Genomic DNA, 21,017 nt, shown 5'->3' with positions numbered 1-21,017 from the left:
CCAGGACCTCGCCACCCTCCACGGCACCCTCACCCAGGCCGGCGTGACCATCTGGATACTCGGCCCCATCGCCGAAGTCTGCGCCTCCGACCAACCCGACGGCTTCTCCTGCCCCAACGGCCGCACCGTCTACTCCTCCTCCATCATCTGGGGGCTTATCGGCCCCCGCCGCCTCTACTCCGTCGGCCGCATCTACTCCTCCCTCCTGCATTTCTTCTGGATCGGCGCCATCGCTCCTGTCATCACCTGGTTCCTGTACAAGCGCACTCGCCAAAACTTCTGGAAGTACCTCAATTGGCCTCTGATCTTTGTAGGGACCTACAATGTTCCGCCGGGTATGCCCCCCCCTCTGTTTACTATTGTAGTATATCAATAATCTAATGAAACAGCAACCGGAATCAACTACTCCAGCTGGGCCATGGTCAACTTCGCCTTCAACCATTTCATCAAACGCCGCTTCTTCGCTTGGTGGACTAAATACAACTACGTCTTGGCCGCTGCGCTGGACACCGGTCTCGCTCTGAGTGGTATCGTCATCTTCTTCTGCATCTCGTACCCCGGCGCCGTCTTCCCCGACTGGTGGGGAAATAACGTATATCTCAACACGGCGGATGCAGAGGGTGTGCCATGGAAGACGATGCCAGACGTTGGGTATTTTGGGCCGCCGAATGGCACATGGACTTGATAACTCCTGTATTAACATTAGCCCATAATACGTGAAGAATGAACTCAGGCCCTGCATTATTACGCTTAGATCCTGCTACTGAAATGGCGTTTTCAGATTTCATTCGCAAACCCATAGAGCATATTAAATACATTCTGATCCCCTCGCATACCATACGCAGCCAAGAAATGAACCATGGTGAAAAGCTGAAACAAAACCGAATTAAACATAACACACTGAGATAATAAAATACTGGACCACGAGTCCAAGAGCCCGAATGACGGGCGAAAAGCAATCCGTTAAAACGAGGTATAACCTGTCTCCATCGACTAAACACTAGAAGGTATCATGAAAGGTTCACTAAACATCGTTAGCATCACATACTCTGGGCATCTACCGTGATCACTTACCGAGATCTCAGCCATTCCCGTATCCTCACCACCGTTGGTGGCGGGCTGCGGGGCAGTTCCATTGGCGGGTGCGTTGCCCTCAGCAGGGGCGTTTTCGTTGCCAGCGAAGTAGTCGACCATTTCGGCGTCCAACTCCTCCACAGTCTTGGGCTTAGGGCGGCTCGTGTTACGACCACCGCCACGACGGGCACGACGACCCCGACGGGCATTAGCAGTCTTGGTAGCTGTGGCGGGCTTCGGCTGGGGCTTGGTTTGTCTATAACATATGAGAAATCAATCATTACGGACGGCCACGTGGAGGGTAACTTACGCGACACGCTCACCAAGAGGCTTGGGAGCAGGGACTTCGGGAGCGTGCGAGGCATCGACAACAACCTCGATCTACTCACATTAGAAAAGCGATAAAGAATGCATTTGGGAAACTCACCTTCATAGGTCTCCCGTCAACGAGCAGGCCGTTCAAATCCTTAGCAGCCTTGGCGGCCGTGTCAGGCTTGCTGAAGACAATGGAAGCGATACCCCGGCTGGTACCATTTTGGTTGTACGTGAGCATGACACGCTTAACAGGCCCTGCAGATTTAGAGAAATATTCCTAAAGCCAGCATATAGAATCAGTATATCGGCTCTGAAGTTGAGTGATGAAAATGCGAAAACGCCGGCGAGGCCAAAATATCGAGACGCGCGAAAGGCCCTCCAATTTCCGTAAGAAAGAGCATCAGCGAGCACACAGCGGTGGTTAGTGATAAGCAACGAATCTCCTTTAGGGTCGAAGTAACGCAATCGAGTCCAAACGTGGAGCCACAAACAGCCGAGTCGAATTTCCCTCCAACAGGGCTGCTAGAACCTTCCGATTGAACATGTTGTCATATCTCCATCCCCCGATCCCACCAGCGACGTCCGATACGCTGAAACCCTAAGTACCAAAAGCGCTGTGAATAAGCACAAGGCTTAAACCGACTGTTCCCCACCAAGAAAAAAAAACCACAGTCGAAAAGGTAAGGTCCCTTGTGCGGCGGGGATAATAGTCGTTCTCAGACTTTCCCAGGGTACCTCAAATATGTCCATGATAGGACGAAGCAAGACGCTCACTAGTCTCGACAGGTTGTATGACGGCGCTCTTCATCATCTGGGGGCGATGTTCCCACACGCCAAATACCCTGGAGACAGGTGCATATTTCATTGCAATATAAAACGACTCGTTGGTTGCTGGTCTGCTGATGCGCTCGCTGATGCCCGACACCCGAGATGCGTACTACAGGCGCAGCTAAGCGGAATGATCATAGGAATCTTGTTCCTAACTAGTTTCCACAGCACAGTCCTCTGCGTCACAAACGAGCAGGCATTCTCAACAGAATCCGCCGAGGCAGGATGTGCTGTTGCAGGACTTGGACAGGACTCGACTTCGGTCGCTTCTCGCATGGTTCCAATGAGTTCATTGCGTGCGACATGCTGCGAAGGAGTGCACTGTCTGTGCAGGAGACCAGGACAGCCAATATGTAGGAAAGGCGTGACAAGAGTCGGAACGCGTGCGAGTCAAAGGCCGATGGCGCCTCGAAGGTCTCGATAAAAATAACACGGCGATAGAAACCCAAGGCGATGGCCTTTCGATCAACATACCTTGATATTGGCCTCGTTCACATCCGAAGGCTGCAGGTTGTTAGTAATGAGAACGATGGGGAGGTAGGGACAGAAGACATACCAAGCCGCTGACCATGATCTTGCTCTCGTGGGAAACGGGGTGTCCATTGGGAACAACCTTTCCGGCAACCTTGGCAGCCTTCGTCGATTTCTTCACTCCTCCAACCGGAACAGTGGCGGTGGTAGCCTTGGAAGTGGCCGACCGGCGAGAACGGCGGCGCGCGCCCTGGCGACGGTTGACGAGGATCTCGTCGAGAGACTTGTCGAGCTTTCCAGACATGTTTGTTGTCCAAAAAAAGTCGGACACGGAGATGAAGAGGTGGGATAGAGATCGCGAAGCGACGTGTGCTGACGGGTGCGCTACGGAGAGGGTCGTAACACGTTGAAGGGACGAGCAGATTTGACGCTTGAGGGCGATAATCGGCTGTGTAAAAGTAGCGGTAAGCCGAAGGAAGAGATTAATGGAAGTTCACACGACGCGAGGATGTCAAACGCGAAGTGGGAGGATGAAAAGGACGAGAGGATGAGGAAGATGATGACGGACGGAGGCGGGAAGGAGAGAAGTCGAAGCCGCGAGGCTGACACTAGGCCACATCGGGATCCGATGACTCAGCCCCACTCGTAACATTCAATACACCCGTACACAGGGCACCACCTGCACCCATACAGCGCTATTGACTAAGGTATGAAGATGATAGGTACGTATTTACTTCTGATATGCCAATTTTACTCGGTATTGGTCCAAGTGAATGAACAATATGGCCTGGCTTAGTATTCAATTGCTCTCTAGAAAGTATCGTGAAAGTTCATAACCACGAAAGGACCAGCCTCCAAAAACACAACAGACATGAACAGCATGACACCAGCATAACACCCAACTCCCTATATACCGCGGTACATTAGACATCTCCGTCAAGAGGCCTCTTCAATCAGCTCTTCAAGGCTTCCAACCGTCCCCGCATCTGTTCCAAAGTGGCCTCCTGGTCCTCGACCGCTTCGCTGATACCTTCCTCGGGCTCCTCCAGTGGCTTCTGTTTGACATCCTCGACCTGGGAGAGTTTGCCATGCAGGATCTCTTGCAGGACCTTGTCGACCTCAGCATCGGCCTCCTCCTCTTCATCTTCCAGGAACTCGTTGTTGGGGATGGCGTCGTCCACCATCTCTTCGATAATGCCCGCTCGAACGAGCTCCGTCGACAGCTGATGCATGGTGGACGTCAATTCTGGGAGGCGCACCAGCGTATTCACGTCCTTCATGATGCCCGTTGACTTCTTCAGACTCCCCTGTATCTTTCGCATCGAGAATGCCTCATTCACTTGCATCTGTACGCTCTGGAGTTGGGCTCTGCTGGTGGTGAGTCGGGTGGACTGTCTCCGGATTCGCACGAGCTCTCGCGCGAAGGTCTTCGTTTCCATCATGGCTTGTTTTGCTTGCGATGGGTTACGCTCGGCCCGCCGGGAGGCATTGATGATATACTGCCGGGTTTTGCTCTCGAGGTTTTTGAGCTGCATGATATCTCGATCTAATTGGCGGGTGTTGGCACGGATAAGTTGGTTGCATTTTCTCATCTGCAGTGAGATGTAATTAGCATGGAGTGAACACAGAGAGGGGGATATGGGGCGCGCGGAGAGAGCATACCTGAGCCTGGGGGTCCGGCCCAAAAAAGACTGCTTTGAGGGTCTCCATGACGGTAAGCGCCAGATACAGTCGTACGATAAGCTCCGCAGAAGTTTGATGTACTCGTCGTCACTGGATGGCGGGATTTGTTCAGCGCTGAGGCTATCGAGCGTAGAGTGAGGCTGGGAGAATACCCACCCTCGGCGACGTCTCCGGTGGGGTAGAGGATGGACGGCGACAGGGTCAGATGGGAGGCAAAACGAGGCGACGGAAGATGGTGGAGATGGAAGTCGGTATGAAATGGTACCCGGGTGATACTGCGTCAAAAAAGTCGCATACTTCTTGTGGTGATTCTAATGTCTGTCCTTTGGACCGGAGATGAAGGCAGAATCATGAATGGATCACTCCGAAGATCGATGGCGGTCGTATTGATGAGTCAGGCAGTGTAATGTAATTACGCGATGACGTCGCCGGAAACAGCCTAACTAGCCAGCCTGAGGCACCATCAATGAAAGCAAACAGGGCAAACGTGAACGAGTGGGAGGAGAGTTCCAGTACTTTCTAGCAGTCTGACTACTACCACCTCTATGGAGTAAGAACTTCCTGCCCTCTCTTCCCTCCTCTCAACTACGACTACTGCTTGATCTTCATCCCTGTCTCCATACAGTCTCTATCCTTCATCGCCTCTCCAATCCGATTCTTTTCTATTTTCCCTTCTCCTAATTCTTTCCATCTTTCTCTCTATTCACAATGCCTGACGTTCCTAAGCTCCACCCCGAAGGTGCGTTCTGAGAGCCCTTCAACCTTCCCCGCTTTGCTGTGGTCAACACCTCCCACCCACATGCAATTTGCCCATTGTATCCTGACTTCCCATCAGAGGAGATCGTCATATCGGGATACATCTCCGCTATTGATTTCCTCTCAACTAACATCGTTCCTTAGTCACATGGGCCCAGCGCTCCTCCTCCACGGAAGCGGAGCGCAACTACCTCTACGTGAACATCAAGGCGCCCGATGTCCCCAAGTCCGAGGCTAAGCTGAACATCACGCCGACCACGGTCTCTTTCTCCGGACCCTCCAAGAAGGGCGTACAATATGACGTCGAGCTGGAGCTGTATGCCGAGATCGACCCTGAGAACTCCAAGGTGAACCACAGCGACCGTGAGGTTGAGCTGGTTCTGCGGAAGAAGGAGCTCAAGGAGGAGTACTGGCCCCGTCTGCTGAAGACGACTCAGAAGATTCATTTCCTGAAGACCGACTTCGACAAGGTACGTCATCGAGGATGCGAGTCTGGTCCGGACATTACTGATTGATGGTCCAGTGGGTCGACGAAGACGAGCAGGATGAGGCTGCTGATGATGACTACGCCAACAACTTCGGTGATTTCGGAGGCCTTGGTGGTGACCAGGGTGGTCTTGGAAACATTGACTTCTCTAAGTTGGGCGCCGGCCTTGAGGGCATGGGTGGCATGCCTGGTATGGATGCCGCTGGTGCTGCTGGCGACGACGAAGGGGTATGTCCATATATCCCGTCCCATACATACATACATCATGCATACTAATGACACGTGTAGGAGGATGAGATGCCTGAGCTGGAAGAGGCCGACGACAAGGCTGAGGGGTCAGCCAAGTCCAAGATCCAGGAGGTTTCCTAAATCTGAGGGATGTTGTTGGTGAACTCAACGACGTGGCAAAAACAAAACAAAACAGTTGAATGAAAACGTTACGAGATGCATCCCACTTATTCTTACCTTTTGTATTGTGTTGAAATTGGGCTTGGTGTCTACTGGGAGTCCTCGGACACATGAATAGGCGGCTCATATCATGTACTGAGACGACGAGATGACATACGTTCGTAATCGGAGAATACTTTTCGAGTAGATCAAGTACAGATGCTATTTTCTTGTATACTCAAGTGCCTAGTATGGACAGGATGACGACAACTGGTGTTGGTGCGGCGGGCGGTGATTATTGGCGGAAGGGAAAATCGAGAAAAGATTGGTTGCCGCCACTCACAAAATGTGGAGGATTCCGTCTTGCCCTTACTTCCAGTTGCTTCTCTTACCACCGTCACCACCACCGCTACAACTCTCTCACCACCACTCCCACACCACTATCGTTGATCTCTCCCCACTCCTCGAGTGATCGGAGGTCGTCTTATTGTCCGATTGTTTGTTCTGACAATACTTCCCTCGACTCTCCTTCATCGGACGAGGTTTCTTTCCACTGTCCCCTCTTTTCACTCCGATCGACTGTGGGCGGACCATCTCCCCGGTTTCTCTGCCATACTGGCACTCGCCTACTCCATTCGTTCTATTCTATATACATTTCGGACTAGTTGAAGACCAAACACCGCCACCATGCCTCCCAAGAAGCAGGACCAGCCCAAGAAAAAGAAGACCGTCGAGGACAAGGTTTGTACCGATCGCTCGTGTGATCAAAAGCAGACAAATCGCTAACCTCCCTCCTCCCCTCAGACCTTTGGTATGAAAAACGTATGTGCTCAACGTCGTCGACCGTCCTAAACCAAACCCTTCGAATCACGCCAACCTCGTGACCACCAACTGACACGGAATTTTCACCAAACAGAAAAAAGGTTCTTCGGCCAAGAAACAGATCGCCCAATTACAAGCGCAAGCGAAATCTAGCAAGACTCCTGACGAGAAGCGAAAAGAAGCTGAAAAGGCCAAGCGTGCGGCGGAGAAGAAGGCCGCCGAGGATGCGAAGCGCGAGGCCGCGGAGTTGTTCAAGCCCGTGCAAACCCAGAAGGTGCCTTTCGGTGTGGATCCCAAGACCGTCCTCTGTGTGTTCTTCAAGCAGGGCAATTGTGAGAAGGGACGGAAGTGCAAGTTCAGCCACGACCTCAACATCGAGCGCAAGTCCGCGAAGAAGGACCTGTACACTGATTCCCGAGATGCTAAGGCTGAAGAGGAGGAGGCCCGCAAGAAGGATACCATGGACGATTGGGATGAAGAGAAGCTGCGCAAGGTCGTTCTGAGCAAGCACGGAAACCCACGGACGACCACTGACAAGGTCTGCAAATACTTCATCGACGCCGTCGAGAACCAGAAGTATGGTTGGTTCTGGGTTTGTCCTAATGGGGGTGATAAGTGCATGTACAAGCACAGCTTGCCACCTGGGTATGTTGCTTACAGTACCGTCCCGTACCTGTATATTGTTGCTAACAACCTCGACAGGTTCGTTCTGAAGACAAAGGAGCAGAGAGCTGCCGAGAAGGCTCTCATGGACAAATCTCCGTTGAACACCCTGACGCTGGAAGATTGGCTGGAAAGCGAGCGACACAAGCTGACCGGAAACCTGACGCCCGTCACGCCAGAGACGTTCGCCAAGTGGAAGAAGGATCGTCTAGACAAGAAGGCTGCAGAAGAACAGGCCCGGAAGGCTAAGGAGACCACCGGACGTACATTGTTCGAAAGCGGTAACTGGCGGGCGGATGATGAGAGCAGCGATGAGGAAGACGATGATGATGCCTGGAACCTGGAAGCCCTCCGCAGGGAGACGGAGAGAATTCGTGACCAGAAGGAAGAGGAACGACTGGCGCGGATCGCCGGACTGCCCGTACCGGCGTCTAACGATGCGACGATTGCACAGGAGGGCCAAGGCTGAGTCCTGTGCACAATCCCCCAAGAGTGTGAAGCATCTTGGGTTTAGGGTTGCGGTCCTCCCAGACTGAATCAGGGAACCAGGCCATTGTCCGGACCCGTGGGAGTTGGTCATGTTGTTGGATGATGGATACACTGCTGCTTCTCTTTGGTTTTGTGGATACCTCTACCAAGTGATCAAGTTGTATTAATCTCCTCAACGCGGGGCTGTGGTGGTCTCCATGGACAGTCTGTCCTCCATCTGTGTTCTCCATGCAATGTCTTGTTGCACGGAAAGCTTCCGGGGAAGCCATGGATGAGGACGATTCGGGATGGGAGAACACAAGATTGAGATAGATCTGTGTCTGTCTGAATCTGAACGTGGCGGAAGAAAACTGACAGCATTTTTGCCTTGCCAGATTTGTACGTAGACCGTTCGTTATGTTCATGAACCAGCGATGTTTTCTAAGGTGTCGGTCCCATACGCAGTAGATCTGTTGCACTATTTCTGCATGAGGTTTAGGAATCTAGTTACTACTACTGTGGCCTTCGCAACAGCCTTATATAAGCAGGGTAGATGCAGGAATGCGTGCTATTGCATGTTTCATAGTATCTACTGGTGCTTTACAAGATCCCAATATGTATAATGTATGCGAACCGTTGAAAGGATGTACAGATGAAAGCCGTGAGGAAGACTATAAGGAAGCGCGTTCCTTGATCAACCCCTTTTCCCGCATCAAGGACAAGACGTCCTCGGCGACACCCCAGGACAATTCGTACCCACGGCCTCCAGCGCCGTAAGCATGCACGATCGTCCGATCACCGGCGACCTTTTCTGCCTCGATCCGCATGCCACCCTCTCTGGCGGGACGACGACCGACGATGTCACGGATGACATCGAACTTGCCCTCGCTCTCCGGCGTGAACGGGAACCACTTGGCCGCATTGGCCAGCAGTTTCTCCCTAGTTTCGCGCGACGGCGTGGGGTCCCAGTCGCGCGGTTGCTTGGTGCCCCCGATGATGGTGCCTCCGCCCAGCGGCCGCGGGATGCAGAAGGACCAGGAGCCGTCCGAGTTCTGGCGGGTGAGGGTGACGTCGCAGGGGTTGCGGACGAGACAGGTCTGGCCACGGATGATGAAGGACCTGGGGTCGCCGAAGCCCAAGCCGGAGCAGTTGACGACGGTGCGGACGTTGTTGGCCAGGTGGAAGGCTTCCATTGGGTCGCCGAGGGTGTACTCGCGGGTCTGTCCGCCCTGCAAGACAAACCTCCGCAGCAGGTAGGCGCAGTAGACGGGCGAGTTGACGGCAAACGTGCGATAGCGCACGGCCCATGTCACGCCGGCGGGCACCTCATCGGCGGCGAGCTGGCGGAAGCCGTCCAGATGGGCGAAGAAGTCCGGGATGGCGCGGGGGTCGAGGTACTCGGCGGGTGGGTTTTCGAGGTGCTCGATGCCGTCGAGGGCCTGCACGGCGGCGGCCGGCTCGGTTGCGGCGAGGGTCTTGAAGTGCTGGTAGGTGCGGCGGGCTTGACGCTCCTCGCGGGCGGCTTGCGGGGTGGAGGCTGGCACGGGCCGATAATGCGCGCCGGCCCAGGGCGAGGCGTAGTTGAGCGAGGTGGTGTTGGGGAAGTCGCGGGCTACGATCAGGACGGACTGCGAGCGAGGGAGGTGTTCTTGGATGCAGAGGGCGGTGGACAGGCCTATCACCCCCGCACTGTTGGATAAGGAGTACATTAGCTTCGGATGTGTCCTGCAGGGGATTTGCGACCTACCCGATCACGACGATGGTTTCTTTATCTGGCATTCTAGCTTTATGATGTCAACGGGTTGATTGTGTGCAGAGGAGAGGAAGAAAGGGACAGGTAGGAATTGAAGCTCTCCATCCATGGTTGATAAGACGGGGAAACCCCCGCGTGAGTCAACGGCCCGAGATAAGCCTGATCTATACAACTACCCTAATCGATTATCAAATATCACTCAGGCAATGGATGTATGGTGGTTATATTTTCAATAGAGTAGACGTCTACAGTCGCTGACCACCCTACACAGTTTTGTTGGTGTTTGATATCCCTCATTAGGATTAGGACTGACTCCAGTCTCCCTGTACACCATCTATATCATCTACGGTATATCAACAAGCATGGGCATTGTACCAACATCACCCGGGACCCCCGGGACTCATCAACTCTGCATCTGATCGCATTATATGATGAGCTCGAGCTCAGGATCGACGCCACTGTCACACCGCGGTTCGTCGATCACATAACATGCTTCGAAGACATCGACGTGCTTGGATTGTAGTAGGAGCATTGTCACAGTGTGAGACGGGTCCACCTATATGGTAAAGCCTCATATGACAGATGAAGATTCCCGTCAGCTTCCATAGAAGGTCTTCAGTGGCCAAGGTATATATACCTATCCCGAGGCTGTATATTTTACTCCGTAATGCCCAGAACTCACATATCAAGTCCTGACGAGTTCGAAGTGGATTGATCTAGGACCGCCCCAGCCATCTAGGTAGACACTGGGTGAATCTGCTTTAATAGAGCCAGCAATGCCATTTATAGCCCTCGCCCGGAGAGACCAAGAAAAACCGACTCCGTACTCCGCCCCCGGCGGGTTAGCGGATGTGATTGGCGTCTCCTCCCGGGAAGGATTCACACCGTCTGGGCCAGTGAGAGGCAGAAGATGCAACTTTCATCACATCTGTACGCGCCGTGGAGGGGAGGGTGCACCGGTGTGATTGGGGGACGAGGGCTGCAGTGTGAAGAAACTGCCCGCAGCCAATCCCCGTGCATTCTGCCTACCCGCACCACCATCCAATTCCCTTCCTGAGCAGCCTCGTCTGCTCTTCGCATCTCTCTTCTCCCTCCAACCACGCCTCATCTTACCCCCAAATGCCTGCTTGCTCTGGTCGCGTCTCCACTCCGAGCTGCCATCTTTGTCGCAAAAATGGTACCCGTGCTGGCAGATCCGACGAACGGTCGTCCCGGGGTACGATGGTTGCCTCCCCCTGGTCATCTGCCAGCAAGCGCCCGGTCGACTGAAACCCTCTTGGCGTGATAGACACTCCGATTGCTTGATGGCTGGAGATTTGGATCGTCTGTTCTCGTCGCCTCGAGAGTCCTTTCCCGCCCTTGAGGTCGCTTCGTGCAGCCGAGACGATCCAATGGTCGTGGTGGAGAGGCTGGTCCTCTAGGATTAAGATTAAGACACTTCCACAGAACTCCAAGTCCTGCAAATTACTCGCTACACTCCGGAGAGTAGTGTCGTCCACTAGTGACGAAACGCCAGAGGGACTGTTCGTCGTCTCTCTTGTCGCTCTCCTCTCCCCACTCCCGCCCCCTCCATATCTATCAGATCGACCGCCCCAACGTGATCTCCTTTTCCGCCGAGAGAGCTGTAGCTACTCTGGTCACTGTCCCCTTTCTTAACGGAGCACGACTTCTCATCCTGACTCTGCCCTTGTCCGGTCTGTATCACTATCGTCTCACTTGCGCATGCCTCGGACGTTGCTGCACTCGTATCTCGCAATCACACCGTCGCCGCACATCACCTGTCCTGACCGCTGCCACATTCATTTCCCCCAAATCCATATGTCTCGAGTGGAACGTCTTCCGGCCCCCTGCTAGATTGTGCCACGAATTCCTTGTATCTGATCCACAATCGTACCGACTGCACGGCGAGATTCATATGGAATTGAATGATCTGGCTGTGGGAACACCTGTGAAGTGGCCTGCATCGATTCACTTGATCAGGTGATAGGATTTCGTCAAGGTCTCAGAGAAGACCCGAAAGTTTCAATACACCAACCCATTGTGCTTGAAGAATGGTAGACCTGTCATGGAACGTCAACCCCACCGCTGAACCTCGATCAACAACGGTAAAGTCCATGCTGCCCCCGATGGCTCCACAGAGTCAAGGACTGGCCGCGAGCTTTGTACCCTGCGCATCGACCGCTTCGCTGTTCCTATACGCCCAGGGTTCGATCATTCTCTGCCTCCACCACGACACTTTAGCATTGGAACGCCGGTTTGAGAATCACCACCAAGATATCTCGTTCATATCCGTGGACAATGTTAGCGAACGGGGTGCAGGCCGGCTGGTTGTCAGTTATGATGTGGGGAAGACTGCAATTGTATGGGACTTGTTCACCGGGTCTGTGATAGCGAGATTCGCATCTTTTGAGCAACTTCGGGTAGCTGCCTGGATGCGCGATGGCAATGTGGCATTCGGTATGTCCCGCGTCTTTCGCCTTAAACCCCCCATGCTCATTTACTTTAAGGCAATGAGAAGGGCGATGTGATCCTGTTTGAGCCCTCAACCTCCGAAAATGTCTCCCGGCGCACGATCTTCGACCCGATCACAGCCTTAGCTCCAGGCTCCGATTGTCGAACTTATGCTATTGGGTATGCACGAACAGCAATGCTTCTGTAGGAATATAGCTCACTGACCTGCTAATTAGGTATCAGAATGGATCCATATTGATCGCCACATTGCATCCCACCTTTTCGGTCCTCCATACAATGACCACTTCACGAGGCCCATCGCCGATAGTCTCCATGGCCTGGCATGCGTCTTCGTCAAAACAAAAGTCTGATATGTTGGCCACCTTGTCTTCCGACGGCGACCTGCGAGTATGGAGTGTGTCAAAGCCAGCTGGAAAAGAGCCTCCCCGCGTCATACGAGTCTTGAAGCGATCTGATACGTCTTCATCCTCCGAACCTAAATGGATGGCTTGGTCAAAGAACGGGAGAATTATACAATATCTGGATAGGTGTGCATAGGTTCATTTTCGATAAACTGGCAAAGCTGACCTGTCTTTCCAGCGAGACATGGGCATGGGATGTGAGAACCAAGCATGTGACATCTGAGCCCATCCCTACAATAGAGAACGTCCGCGGCATCGCGAACTATGGTCCGACTGCCACTTTGTTCACTCTTGGGCCCAACTACTCAATTCAGCAATATGACCTCGAAAACCCAGCAATGGTTGCCAATGTACAACATCTCCCTGTGGGGATGTTGTCCGATCCATTGGAGGAGGCCAGAGCCAGAGCTGCATCGTCCCGGACCTTGCAGGATCCCCCGGACATTCGGGAATCGGGCAATGCATTTGGGACTCGGAGAGCGCCTTTCGAGCCACAACGTGCCGACACGAGTAGTCCGGTATCTTCACGAAGCCATGCAAAATCCGTGAGCTCAACTGCCTCGTCCGGGAAATACAGACCTGGGCCTTTCTCTCCACCCAGCCGATCCGCTCACACCGGGACGTCTTTCTCCTTGGCCTCTGCCAGCGAAAGAGATACTCCCCAGCCATCTGCAGGGTCATATGCCTATGCTCCTTCCGTATCGTCGTCTTCTGTCAAGAGCTCCCGAGCCGGGTCACGGTTGAGAAATGAAGTCCAATTTAGTCCTGCCGATAAACCAGTTGATCTGTTCCCCTTCACCCGCGCCCGTCTCAACGACGTCCCATTTAGGAACCACCCACCTTTGGACGAGTCGCGTCTTACCCCTGATGATTTACGTCGTCAAATGCTTAGCGTGGTTTTTGGTTGGGAGGGCGATATTGATGAACTAATTACTGATGAATGTAAGTTACCGTTCTGTGTCACTGAAGTTCTGATTGACAGGCCTTACAGTGAACCGCCACGCCCCGGATTCTCAAAGCGCTATCCTACTAGCCCAGTGGTTGGGAGAATACGACTCGGACCAGATGGCCTCCATGATAAGTTCGAGTACCAGTTCGACCGCCGACTGGATGTTGTTGGCTTTCAGCCAGATGAGCGGAGCTTCCCAAGCCAACAAGGTCGGGGAAGCATTCGTTCAAAAGTTACTGAAAGTGGGCGACGTACATACGGCGGCCACTATCTTGCTCTCTCTGGGGGATAAAAATGACGCAATCGAGGTCTACGTTTCTCAGAACTACTATATGGAGGCGATCCTAATGACGTGTCTGGTGTTGCCTACCGACTGGCAACGTCAGTCATACTTGGTCCGACGGTGGGGAGAACATGTTGTTTCGCACTCTCAGCAACAACTCGCAATTCGATGCTTCATGTGTACTGGGGTTGAGCCATCGGCGCCCTGGGCATCACCATCGGCGCAGCCCCCGTCATCCTTTGCGGAGGTAATGTCTCGAAGATCGCCGTTGGCATCACCAGAACCGCCTTACATGAACCCTGCAAACCTGATGCCTCCTCCACTCCAACAATCGTCTTCTTCGACGGGCAACAGGCAAGCTACCAAAGGTCCAGCTCTCAAGTTGATCACGTCTTTCGATTCCCAACCAAGTAACAAATTCCGTTTTCCCGGTTTGAAGTCGGATGATCGGACACCTACGAATGCACCCGGAGTCACGCCTATCGCTGAATCTGCTGTGGCTGAAACCGCATTGTCTCCCGGAGGGTTCGGGTCATATAGGTTCAATAACTCCCAGAGCCTTAACAATGCAGTGAACTCTCGCACCAATACACCTGCCTTCAACAGACGACGATTGCCTTCTATCGGTGAAACCCCGGTTGATGTACAGCCCCCGAGTTTCCCCCCTAATGGATCGGCCAAATCTGTGGATTATGGATCAACGTCCGAGAATGATGATCAAGATAAGAGCAGTACCCGCCAGAAAGAAGACCAGCTTGGGCTATTGCCATCGGCACGGTATGACCCGGATGAAGCATACAAGCCTAGCCCCCAAACAGCAGTCCAGGCGACAACCGATAAGTTTGTAAACATCAAAGGTCTGCCTTCTCCTGCACCTGGTGTATTTGAGGCTCTGCGAGAGCAGTCGGAGAGCCGAAATGGGTCCAGAGATCGGAAGCCTGGGGGCCTGGAGTTGCAAATACATGAAGTGTTGGAAGCTGATCTGCAGGACCAGTCTGATGTGACGATGGCCAGCTTCAGAAGCCCAGCGTCCGCGAACAGCTTCAGCACTAAGAGCCCAAGCATCAGTGGTCGGAGCATCGACCAGTATATCAGCAGCCTGGACGAGGCCACTTATCACGCGAGAAAATATCAAAACCGGCCTCATGGCCGCGCTAGACGTAATACCGACGACTCCGTCAGCCAGACTTCGACACAACGCGATACTTCGAGAAAAACGACGCAGGAAACGCGAGGTCGGCACGAGAAGCGCTATATCCAACCGGCTAAGCGTTCGCCTTCTTCACCAGTCCCAATGTCTCCGGAGGAAATCGCCCGTTACAACACGAACTCGACGCAGCATGAGGACAGTCGGAAAGATAAGGGATCATCCAAATCGCGCAGCGCCAGCAAAGTGAGAAAACCGCGTTCTAGAAATTCTTCGGAACGCCGTAAGAACCGATCATCAAGCCGCAATACCGCAGGTCGTGTCGGGAACAACCAGTCTAGTCGTGGCCGCAGCACCGACCGGCCTGCCTCGCGAAATAGATCTCCATCCTCTCCATTACCGATGTCGCATACGGATGACGCTTTTAGGTTGGTCTCCAGTGACCGCGAGAGACTCCGCAGCCAGCAGAGAAGCAGCAGTCGGCGGCCGGAGAAAGGTACGACGAAGAGAGACCCGTCTCCTGATAACAGACGACCAAGGGGTCGATCCCATAGCCACAGCCAGCACGAGAGCAGCGACTATCAAGACTATCCGCCAAATGGCGATACCACAAATGGACATTATATCAACACTGATTCCCAGGAGCCGCTGAACATGCTGTCTGAGGATGCCCGCAATCGACACTCGGCAACAGCACCTCCAGCGGGATTGTCAGAACAGAAGAAGAAGGAGCTTGCGGCAGCTGAATTGGAAGCTCGACGTCTGTCGCTTGCCCGTAACCCATCAGCGCCCAATATCCCCTTTCCGGGAGAGTTGCAATACTTCCGGACAGGATTGGAAAGCCCACCTTTTTCCGTCCATTCCTTTGCCCCGCGGACTCCTGGAAGGCGCAGGGCCTCTGCAAGCAAAGCGTCACCAGAATATCCCAGCAGCTCTGACTCCAATTCATCGCGGGCAGGCGGCCCCCTCGGATTACCTGCTACGCCGAAGGCAATGAAGCATCCGAAGTATAATGGATATGAAGAGACTGCACCAGCAGTCCCCGGTGTGCCCGACAACACGATTCTTCTGAGTGACGCAAGATACCATGGAGGTATTGATCAACTCGGACGTTCAATGTCGGTCCCTGTCCCGGAGAATCAACATCCAGGGACCATACCTATGGACCTCCCCATGCATCCCAGATTCAACCCTCGGCTTCCACGGAGCCGTTCGAACAGCCGCAACCGAAACATGGGCCACCGGCGAGAAAGCTCTCGTGAGGTCGGGTCGAACTTTGGTGGCTCCCCAGTGTCTGTCAGTATTGAGGAGACCATTGAGAATGCTATGCAGAGGAACCCAGCTGAGAACCCTCCGATCTTGCCCGAACTGCAGCATTTGAATACGCCGCCGCCGCCTCCTCCGCCATTGGGACTCTCAGGGCCCGCGTCGCCGCGGGAGTCGTCAGGAACGATAGACATTGCGATTGATAATGAGCATATGGCAAGATTGCTTCCACGCGCGATGACGGCTGCTCCGGCGCCGAGTATGGAGATGCGGTCGGGTGTAGAGCGGCGCCGCATGTCATTCGACCACCGACGTGGAAAGAGTGTCAACGAGAGCTTTTCTAGCAAGATCCGCAACTTGGCTCGAATGGGGTCCAACGGCCGAGGAACCGAGCCATGGGCTGCCCCTGATGAGACTCAGATGCCGTACGAAACGGTGTCTGCCACCGACGGGCGCATATAATTCAGAATATCCCTGCGTTGCTGTATTTCCTGATTTCTAGTTTGACCGTGCTTGACTTTACGATTTATGATATGTTTTTCTTTCAAGTTTCTCTGATTGATTCTGAGTCTGGTTCTCAATTTGTCAGCCAGATATGTTGATAAATTATACCCTTTTCTTCTTGACGTACAACGGCCCTTTTTCTATATCACCATCTATCTCTTTGCGTATCTAAATTGGGCTCGCGAGGGCAAAAGTGCCTCATTCATCAACCGATTGGGAGGTGACTCGTCCATATAATGTTTAGTTTCGCCATGTGGAAGTCAGCATTTTGATAACAGTTCGAACGTAGGTTAAAATATAACAATTGAAAGAATTCCTAAACTCCACACGCAATGCACTCGTATGGTACAGAATATAGAACAAGACGTAGTACTACCATTTGCCCCAACCTTTGCGACCAGAGCTTCCCGAGGACTCATTGCCCAGACTGCGCTCGGCCTCGATCAACCGATCAAACTCCGCCTGTGCTTGCTCACGTTGTCTCGAGGCGTCCGGGTTCGAGTAGTCCGAGGAATTCCACACGTCCTTAGGCGGCTGACCTATGTTCTCTCTGGTCTTCTGTGCAGGTTCAGACATCGATTGTTGTCGGATGCGCTCCCAGGAGTTAGCCTGCAACGCACCCGCGTCCTGCAGGCTGGTGTTTCTGTGCTCCGGCGCCACGGGACTAGCATCATCATCGTCGAAGAAATACGACCCCTTCGACTGACTTTCAGAGCTGTCGACGACCGGCCTGCGATCCTGCACCGCCTGATACACTCGACCCGCCGTCGCAGTCTGAGGCGAGTCGGTTTCCACGCCCCCGGACGCATATCCCTGCTCCTTCTCCAGACCACCCTGCCCATCACCAACAGCAGGAACCTCCTCCAGCCGCCGCTGGTGCATCTGTCTCCTCCGACTCTCAATCGCAGCGGCCTTCCGCTTCTGCACCTCCTCGGGATTCTGATTCCGCAGATCCGCCATAAACTGCGCAAGTCGCGGATCCGACACCGTATTCTTCGTCTCCGTATACACCCCCATCACCCCCGACACCGACGCCCCCGCAATCATCGAGAACATCAACTTGAACACGGCCAGCATAGTCCGCTGGCGCGCCACCAGCGGCTCCGCCTTATTGAACGCCTTGAACCCGGCCGCCAGCCGCTGCACCATCGACCCGGTGGGCGGCACGTACGTGCGCCAGCGCTCCGTCCTCGCCCACCGCGGCAGCGAAATACCCGCGTAGATGAGCGCCCCGATCCAAATCCCCTTGCGCTCGTAGGCGACGCTGCGCGAGCTGTGCGTCACCATCGCGTCGAGCTCGTCCTGCGTCGGGAGGCGCTGGATCAGCACGCGGGCGTTCTCGATGCGACGCGCGACGGTTTCTTCGACTTTTTGGTGGAAGCCTCGCGTGCCGAAGAAGCAGAATGTGCGGGTGATCGGGTCCACGGGGAAGATGTTCTCGGGGTTGATGTGGAGGGGGTAGTATTTTCCGAATGGGGACGATGGCGCGGGGCGGGGGAGGTCGCTTTGGGAGCCGCCGGGAGGATTGTCGTCGAGGGTCATTTCGGCAGGTGATCGGATTGAGGGAGTGTTGGTGGAGATGTTGGTGGTGGTGGTGGTGATGGTGGTGTGGTGTGGTGAAATTGGAGATGCGGAGAGTAGGAGGCCTCAGGCAGGCACATAAATGACGTAGGGGCTTAGTCATTTCAATATGCTAGCTAAGTATGCAGTTACTATATGTTATGCGCTGTCTATTCTTATCCTCACACTACATTGAAGCATCTTCTCCATTGCACTTCAGATCTGCTCGAACGAGAGATTCCGCACGCGGTAATACGTGTCTGCTTATCTGTTAGTGGTCTATGATTTTGTTTTGCGTCCATGCAAAGTACTAACCTGTGGTCGGGCCAGGCGAGCCAGAAGACCCCTCCATCTGGAGGTTGATAATCCTGATGCCGATGAGTATTTGAACTTCTAAATATGCAATGAAGTATAGGCAAACTCACAAGTTCAATGGCTTGCCTACATACTCCGCCCCATACTGGGTGGTGACCTCGGTCCCATCTAGAAAGAACTTAACGGAGATGTTCGAGCCGTCTTCATCGCGAATCTCTGCTTTCACGGTATGGAAATTATCGGGCGAGGGGTATTCAATATCGTGTGCTTGCACCTCCGACGAGGTCTGCTTCGTTAGACTTCATCTATGCTTGGAACAAAGGGGGCTTACATTGAAAGTGTTGAAGCTGATATCACCAGTTCCTATACCCATGAGCCTTAATCCTTCAAAGTTCAGCGGATACATACCCTTCCACTCAGCTATATCGATCTCGGGCGGCCAGGTGTCGGCCCCGTTCAACCAGAACGCAGGCCATGTGCCCGTCGCCGTTGGCGCCTGGAATTCGGCCTGGATATCGAACCCCGATCCGGCCTCAACCGTGAAGCTGGTAGCCGAGTGTATCGCGCCCGAGAGATAGTTGATCTCTTGGCCTCCACTGGTCGGAGGCTGGCCACTGACGGGCTTCGCGACTATGGTGAGCGTCCCTGAATCGACCGAGATGTATTCATGGTCGGACGAGTTGCCCACCATCCGGGCGGAGCCGTTGTGGTCGGAGCCCCAGGGGTACAGGTAGGCAAAGTATTCCTCGAGCGAGGAGTAGTCGTCAAAACATGTCGTAGGGATGAGCGTTGTGGCCCCGTAGGTCAGCGGGGAGAGGGCGAGAAGTGTGAGCAGGTACATGGCGAGTGATGCTGGTTGCTCTATTATCCTGTTCGACTACCGGAGGGCTCTTATATGGAGCTCTATCTACACTGCGAGCTTCTAAGCGGGGGATCTTGATTCTGCTAGCGTTTTGCACTGAAACAGATGCTGCAACCTCCCGCACTGTGATGCAAGCTGAACTAACTGAACTAGGCTCGCAACCCGCCGGAGCGCTCTCCAAACTGCATGATCGGCGGTGCTGCCGGAGTTTCCCCTTCTGCTACGGATTCTCCATGTCATGTACAAGGCTGTACAAGGCTGATCAGCATCCACTCGTTACTAAAAAGCCAATACATTACTATAAGCGCTACCTAAGCTACCACTTTTCCACATAGGGCCGCAGATCCAGCTCAAACCCAAACGTCGTGCGTGGCTGCGTATGCAGATGCCAATACGACTCCGCAATCTACCATGGCATATTAGCATCGAAGAATCTCTCTGCGACATCGTGCATTACTCACAGCCTCTGGATCCAGCTTGGCATCTTCATGCTCAAACTTCCACGCCTTAGTCCGCGGGATATCGATGACCCCATCGATGATAACGTGCGAGACATGTACACCCTGCGGCCCGAACTCGCGCGCCAGCGACTGAGCCAACGCCCTCAGAGCAAACTTGCCCGAGGCAAAGGACGAGAAATTCGCCGACCCTTTCAGACTGGCGGTTGCGCCGGTGAAAATCAGCGTAGGCGGATGCGGGAGGCCTTTCGCCTCAAGAAGCAGAGGCAGCGCGCCTTTGGCGAAAAGGTACCCTCCTTTTCTGTTCCATCATTTACTGCGTTACTTAGACTGTTCTCTTTGCTATCACGGCGATACTTCTACTTACCCTTGACTTTCATAACCCTGGGTGAACTCTTCTTCCGTCAACTCCAGGAACGGCTTGCGCACAAACCCGCCACCGGGATTGAAGACCGCCGCGGCGAGGGCCGAGCCGGCATATTGCTTTGAGATCTTGTCGAATGCGGACCGGACGCTCGCCGAGTCTGAGAGATCGGTGCTGATCCCGACGGCTTGGCCGCCACTGGTGTTGATCTCGTTCACGACCGGCTCGAAGCTTGCCGGGTTGCGTGCCAGAAGCACGACAGAGTATGCCTTGGCAAAGCGTCTGGCTATGGAGGCGCCCTGATTCTATCAGTTGCATTCTAGGATGTAGATGCTGCGGACAAAGTACATACCGTGCCGGGACCGACACCGGCGATGATTGCAAAGGGTTTGGTCATTTTGGAGATGGATACAGTTGGATTTTTCTGACTTACAGAAGGCAGTTATCGGGCTATTTATCAGTTAGTTCTCTTGCGAGCTTATGCAATGTCGTGATGTGCTCGGGGGTTGTTGATGCCGTGCTTAGAAATCGAGCGGGGCGGGCTGATGATATCATCAGATTCATTCGGAGTAGCTCTGCTATGCTATACTAATCAGTCAGAGGAAGGCGAAGTTTGCGTCTGAGAACATATGGCGTGTTGCGCTAGATCTCTGACGTGGCAGAGAATGACGCGATGGCCAGTTCGACTTGCTAATTGCGATACCCTCTGCTCGTTGATGAGGTACTGTC

General features: G+C 53.7%; 8 protein-coding genes across 8 annotated transcripts in view; 3 read left to right on the top strand and 5 right to left on the bottom strand.

The window, feature by feature from the left end:
* The window catches only part of ATEG_06136 (putative RNA annealing protein Yra1), a gene marked incomplete at both ends in the record, with an annotated part of 3,086 nt that extends 1,459 nt beyond the window's left edge, over positions 1-1,627 (bottom strand). The window contains 5 exons of the mRNA XM_001215314.1: positions 34-691; positions 817-870; positions 1,075-1,330; positions 1,385-1,455; positions 1,502-1,627. Of these exons, the coding sequence (XP_001215314.1) occupies positions 34-691; positions 817-870; positions 1,075-1,330; positions 1,385-1,455; positions 1,502-1,627 (1,165 nt within the window). The remainder of the gene's footprint in view (positions 1-33; positions 692-816; positions 871-1,074; positions 1,331-1,384; positions 1,456-1,501) is intronic.
* Positions 1,628-3,641: 2,014 nt separating this feature from the next.
* Positions 3,642-4,398, bottom strand: ATEG_06135 (ESCRT-III subunit protein VPS24; the record flags this gene model as incomplete). Its single annotated transcript, XM_001215313.1, has 2 exons — positions 3,642-4,280; positions 4,351-4,398. 2 exons carry the CDS (start codon positions 4,396-4,398, stop codon positions 3,642-3,644), a joined length of 687 nt encoding a protein of 228 aa, XP_001215313.1.
* Positions 4,399-5,079: 681 nt separating this feature from the next.
* On the top strand, positions 5,080-5,983 carry wos2 (Hsp90 cochaperone SBA1; the record flags this gene model as incomplete). The annotated part of the gene is made up of 4 exons (XM_001215312.1): positions 5,080-5,110; positions 5,272-5,597; positions 5,651-5,842; positions 5,903-5,983. 4 exons carry the CDS (start codon positions 5,080-5,082, stop codon positions 5,981-5,983), a joined length of 630 nt encoding a protein of 209 aa, XP_001215312.1.
* Positions 5,984-6,688: 705 nt separating this feature from the next.
* ATEG_06133 (translation machinery-associated protein TMA46) lies at positions 6,689-7,955 on the top strand (the record flags this gene model as incomplete). The annotated part of the gene is made up of 3 exons (XM_001215311.1): positions 6,689-6,742; positions 6,918-7,468; positions 7,526-7,955. The coding sequence occupies 3 exons, from the start codon at positions 6,689-6,691 to the stop codon at positions 7,953-7,955; spliced, it is 1,035 nt and encodes a 344-aa protein (XP_001215311.1).
* A 670-nt stretch (positions 7,956-8,625) lies between these two features.
* ATEG_06132 (FAD-dependent oxidoreductase) lies at positions 8,626-9,733 on the bottom strand (the record flags this gene model as incomplete). Its single annotated transcript, XM_001215310.1, has 2 exons — positions 8,626-9,643; positions 9,702-9,733. 2 exons carry the CDS (start codon positions 9,731-9,733, stop codon positions 8,626-8,628), a joined length of 1,050 nt encoding a protein of 349 aa, XP_001215310.1.
* Positions 9,734-11,833: 2,100 nt separating this feature from the next.
* ATEG_06131 (uncharacterized protein) lies at positions 11,834-16,687 on the top strand (the record flags this gene model as incomplete). The annotated part of the gene is made up of 5 exons (XM_001215309.1): positions 11,834-12,164; positions 12,215-12,338; positions 12,395-12,706; positions 12,759-13,522; positions 13,572-16,687. The coding sequence occupies 5 exons, from the start codon at positions 11,834-11,836 to the stop codon at positions 16,685-16,687; spliced, it is 4,647 nt and encodes a 1,548-aa protein (XP_001215309.1).
* A 610-nt stretch (positions 16,688-17,297) lies between these two features.
* ATEG_06130 (glycoside hydrolase family 16 protein) lies at positions 17,298-19,445 on the bottom strand (the record flags this gene model as incomplete). Its single annotated transcript, XM_001215308.1, has 5 exons — positions 17,298-17,323; positions 17,350-18,375; positions 18,605-18,657; positions 18,739-18,890; positions 18,936-19,445. 5 exons carry the CDS (start codon positions 19,443-19,445, stop codon positions 17,298-17,300), a joined length of 1,767 nt encoding a protein of 588 aa, XP_001215308.1.
* Positions 19,446-19,782: 337 nt separating this feature from the next.
* Positions 19,783-20,685, bottom strand: ATEG_06129 (oxidoreductase, short chain dehydrogenase/reductase family; the record flags this gene model as incomplete). The annotated part of the gene is made up of 4 exons (XM_001215307.1): positions 19,783-19,872; positions 19,928-20,225; positions 20,292-20,587; positions 20,641-20,685. The coding sequence occupies 4 exons, from the start codon at positions 20,683-20,685 to the stop codon at positions 19,783-19,785; spliced, it is 729 nt and encodes a 242-aa protein (XP_001215307.1).
* Between the last annotated feature and the right edge of the window lie 332 nt (positions 20,686-21,017).

Source organism: Aspergillus terreus, genomic scaffold, assembly GCF_000149615.1.
Source record: "Aspergillus terreus NIH2624 scaffold_8 genomic scaffold, whole genome shotgun sequence".
NCBI classification, from domain to species: Eukaryota; Fungi; Ascomycota; class Eurotiomycetes; order Eurotiales; family Aspergillaceae; genus Aspergillus; species Aspergillus terreus.
This window is presented reverse-complemented; position numbering and strand designations above follow the sequence as displayed.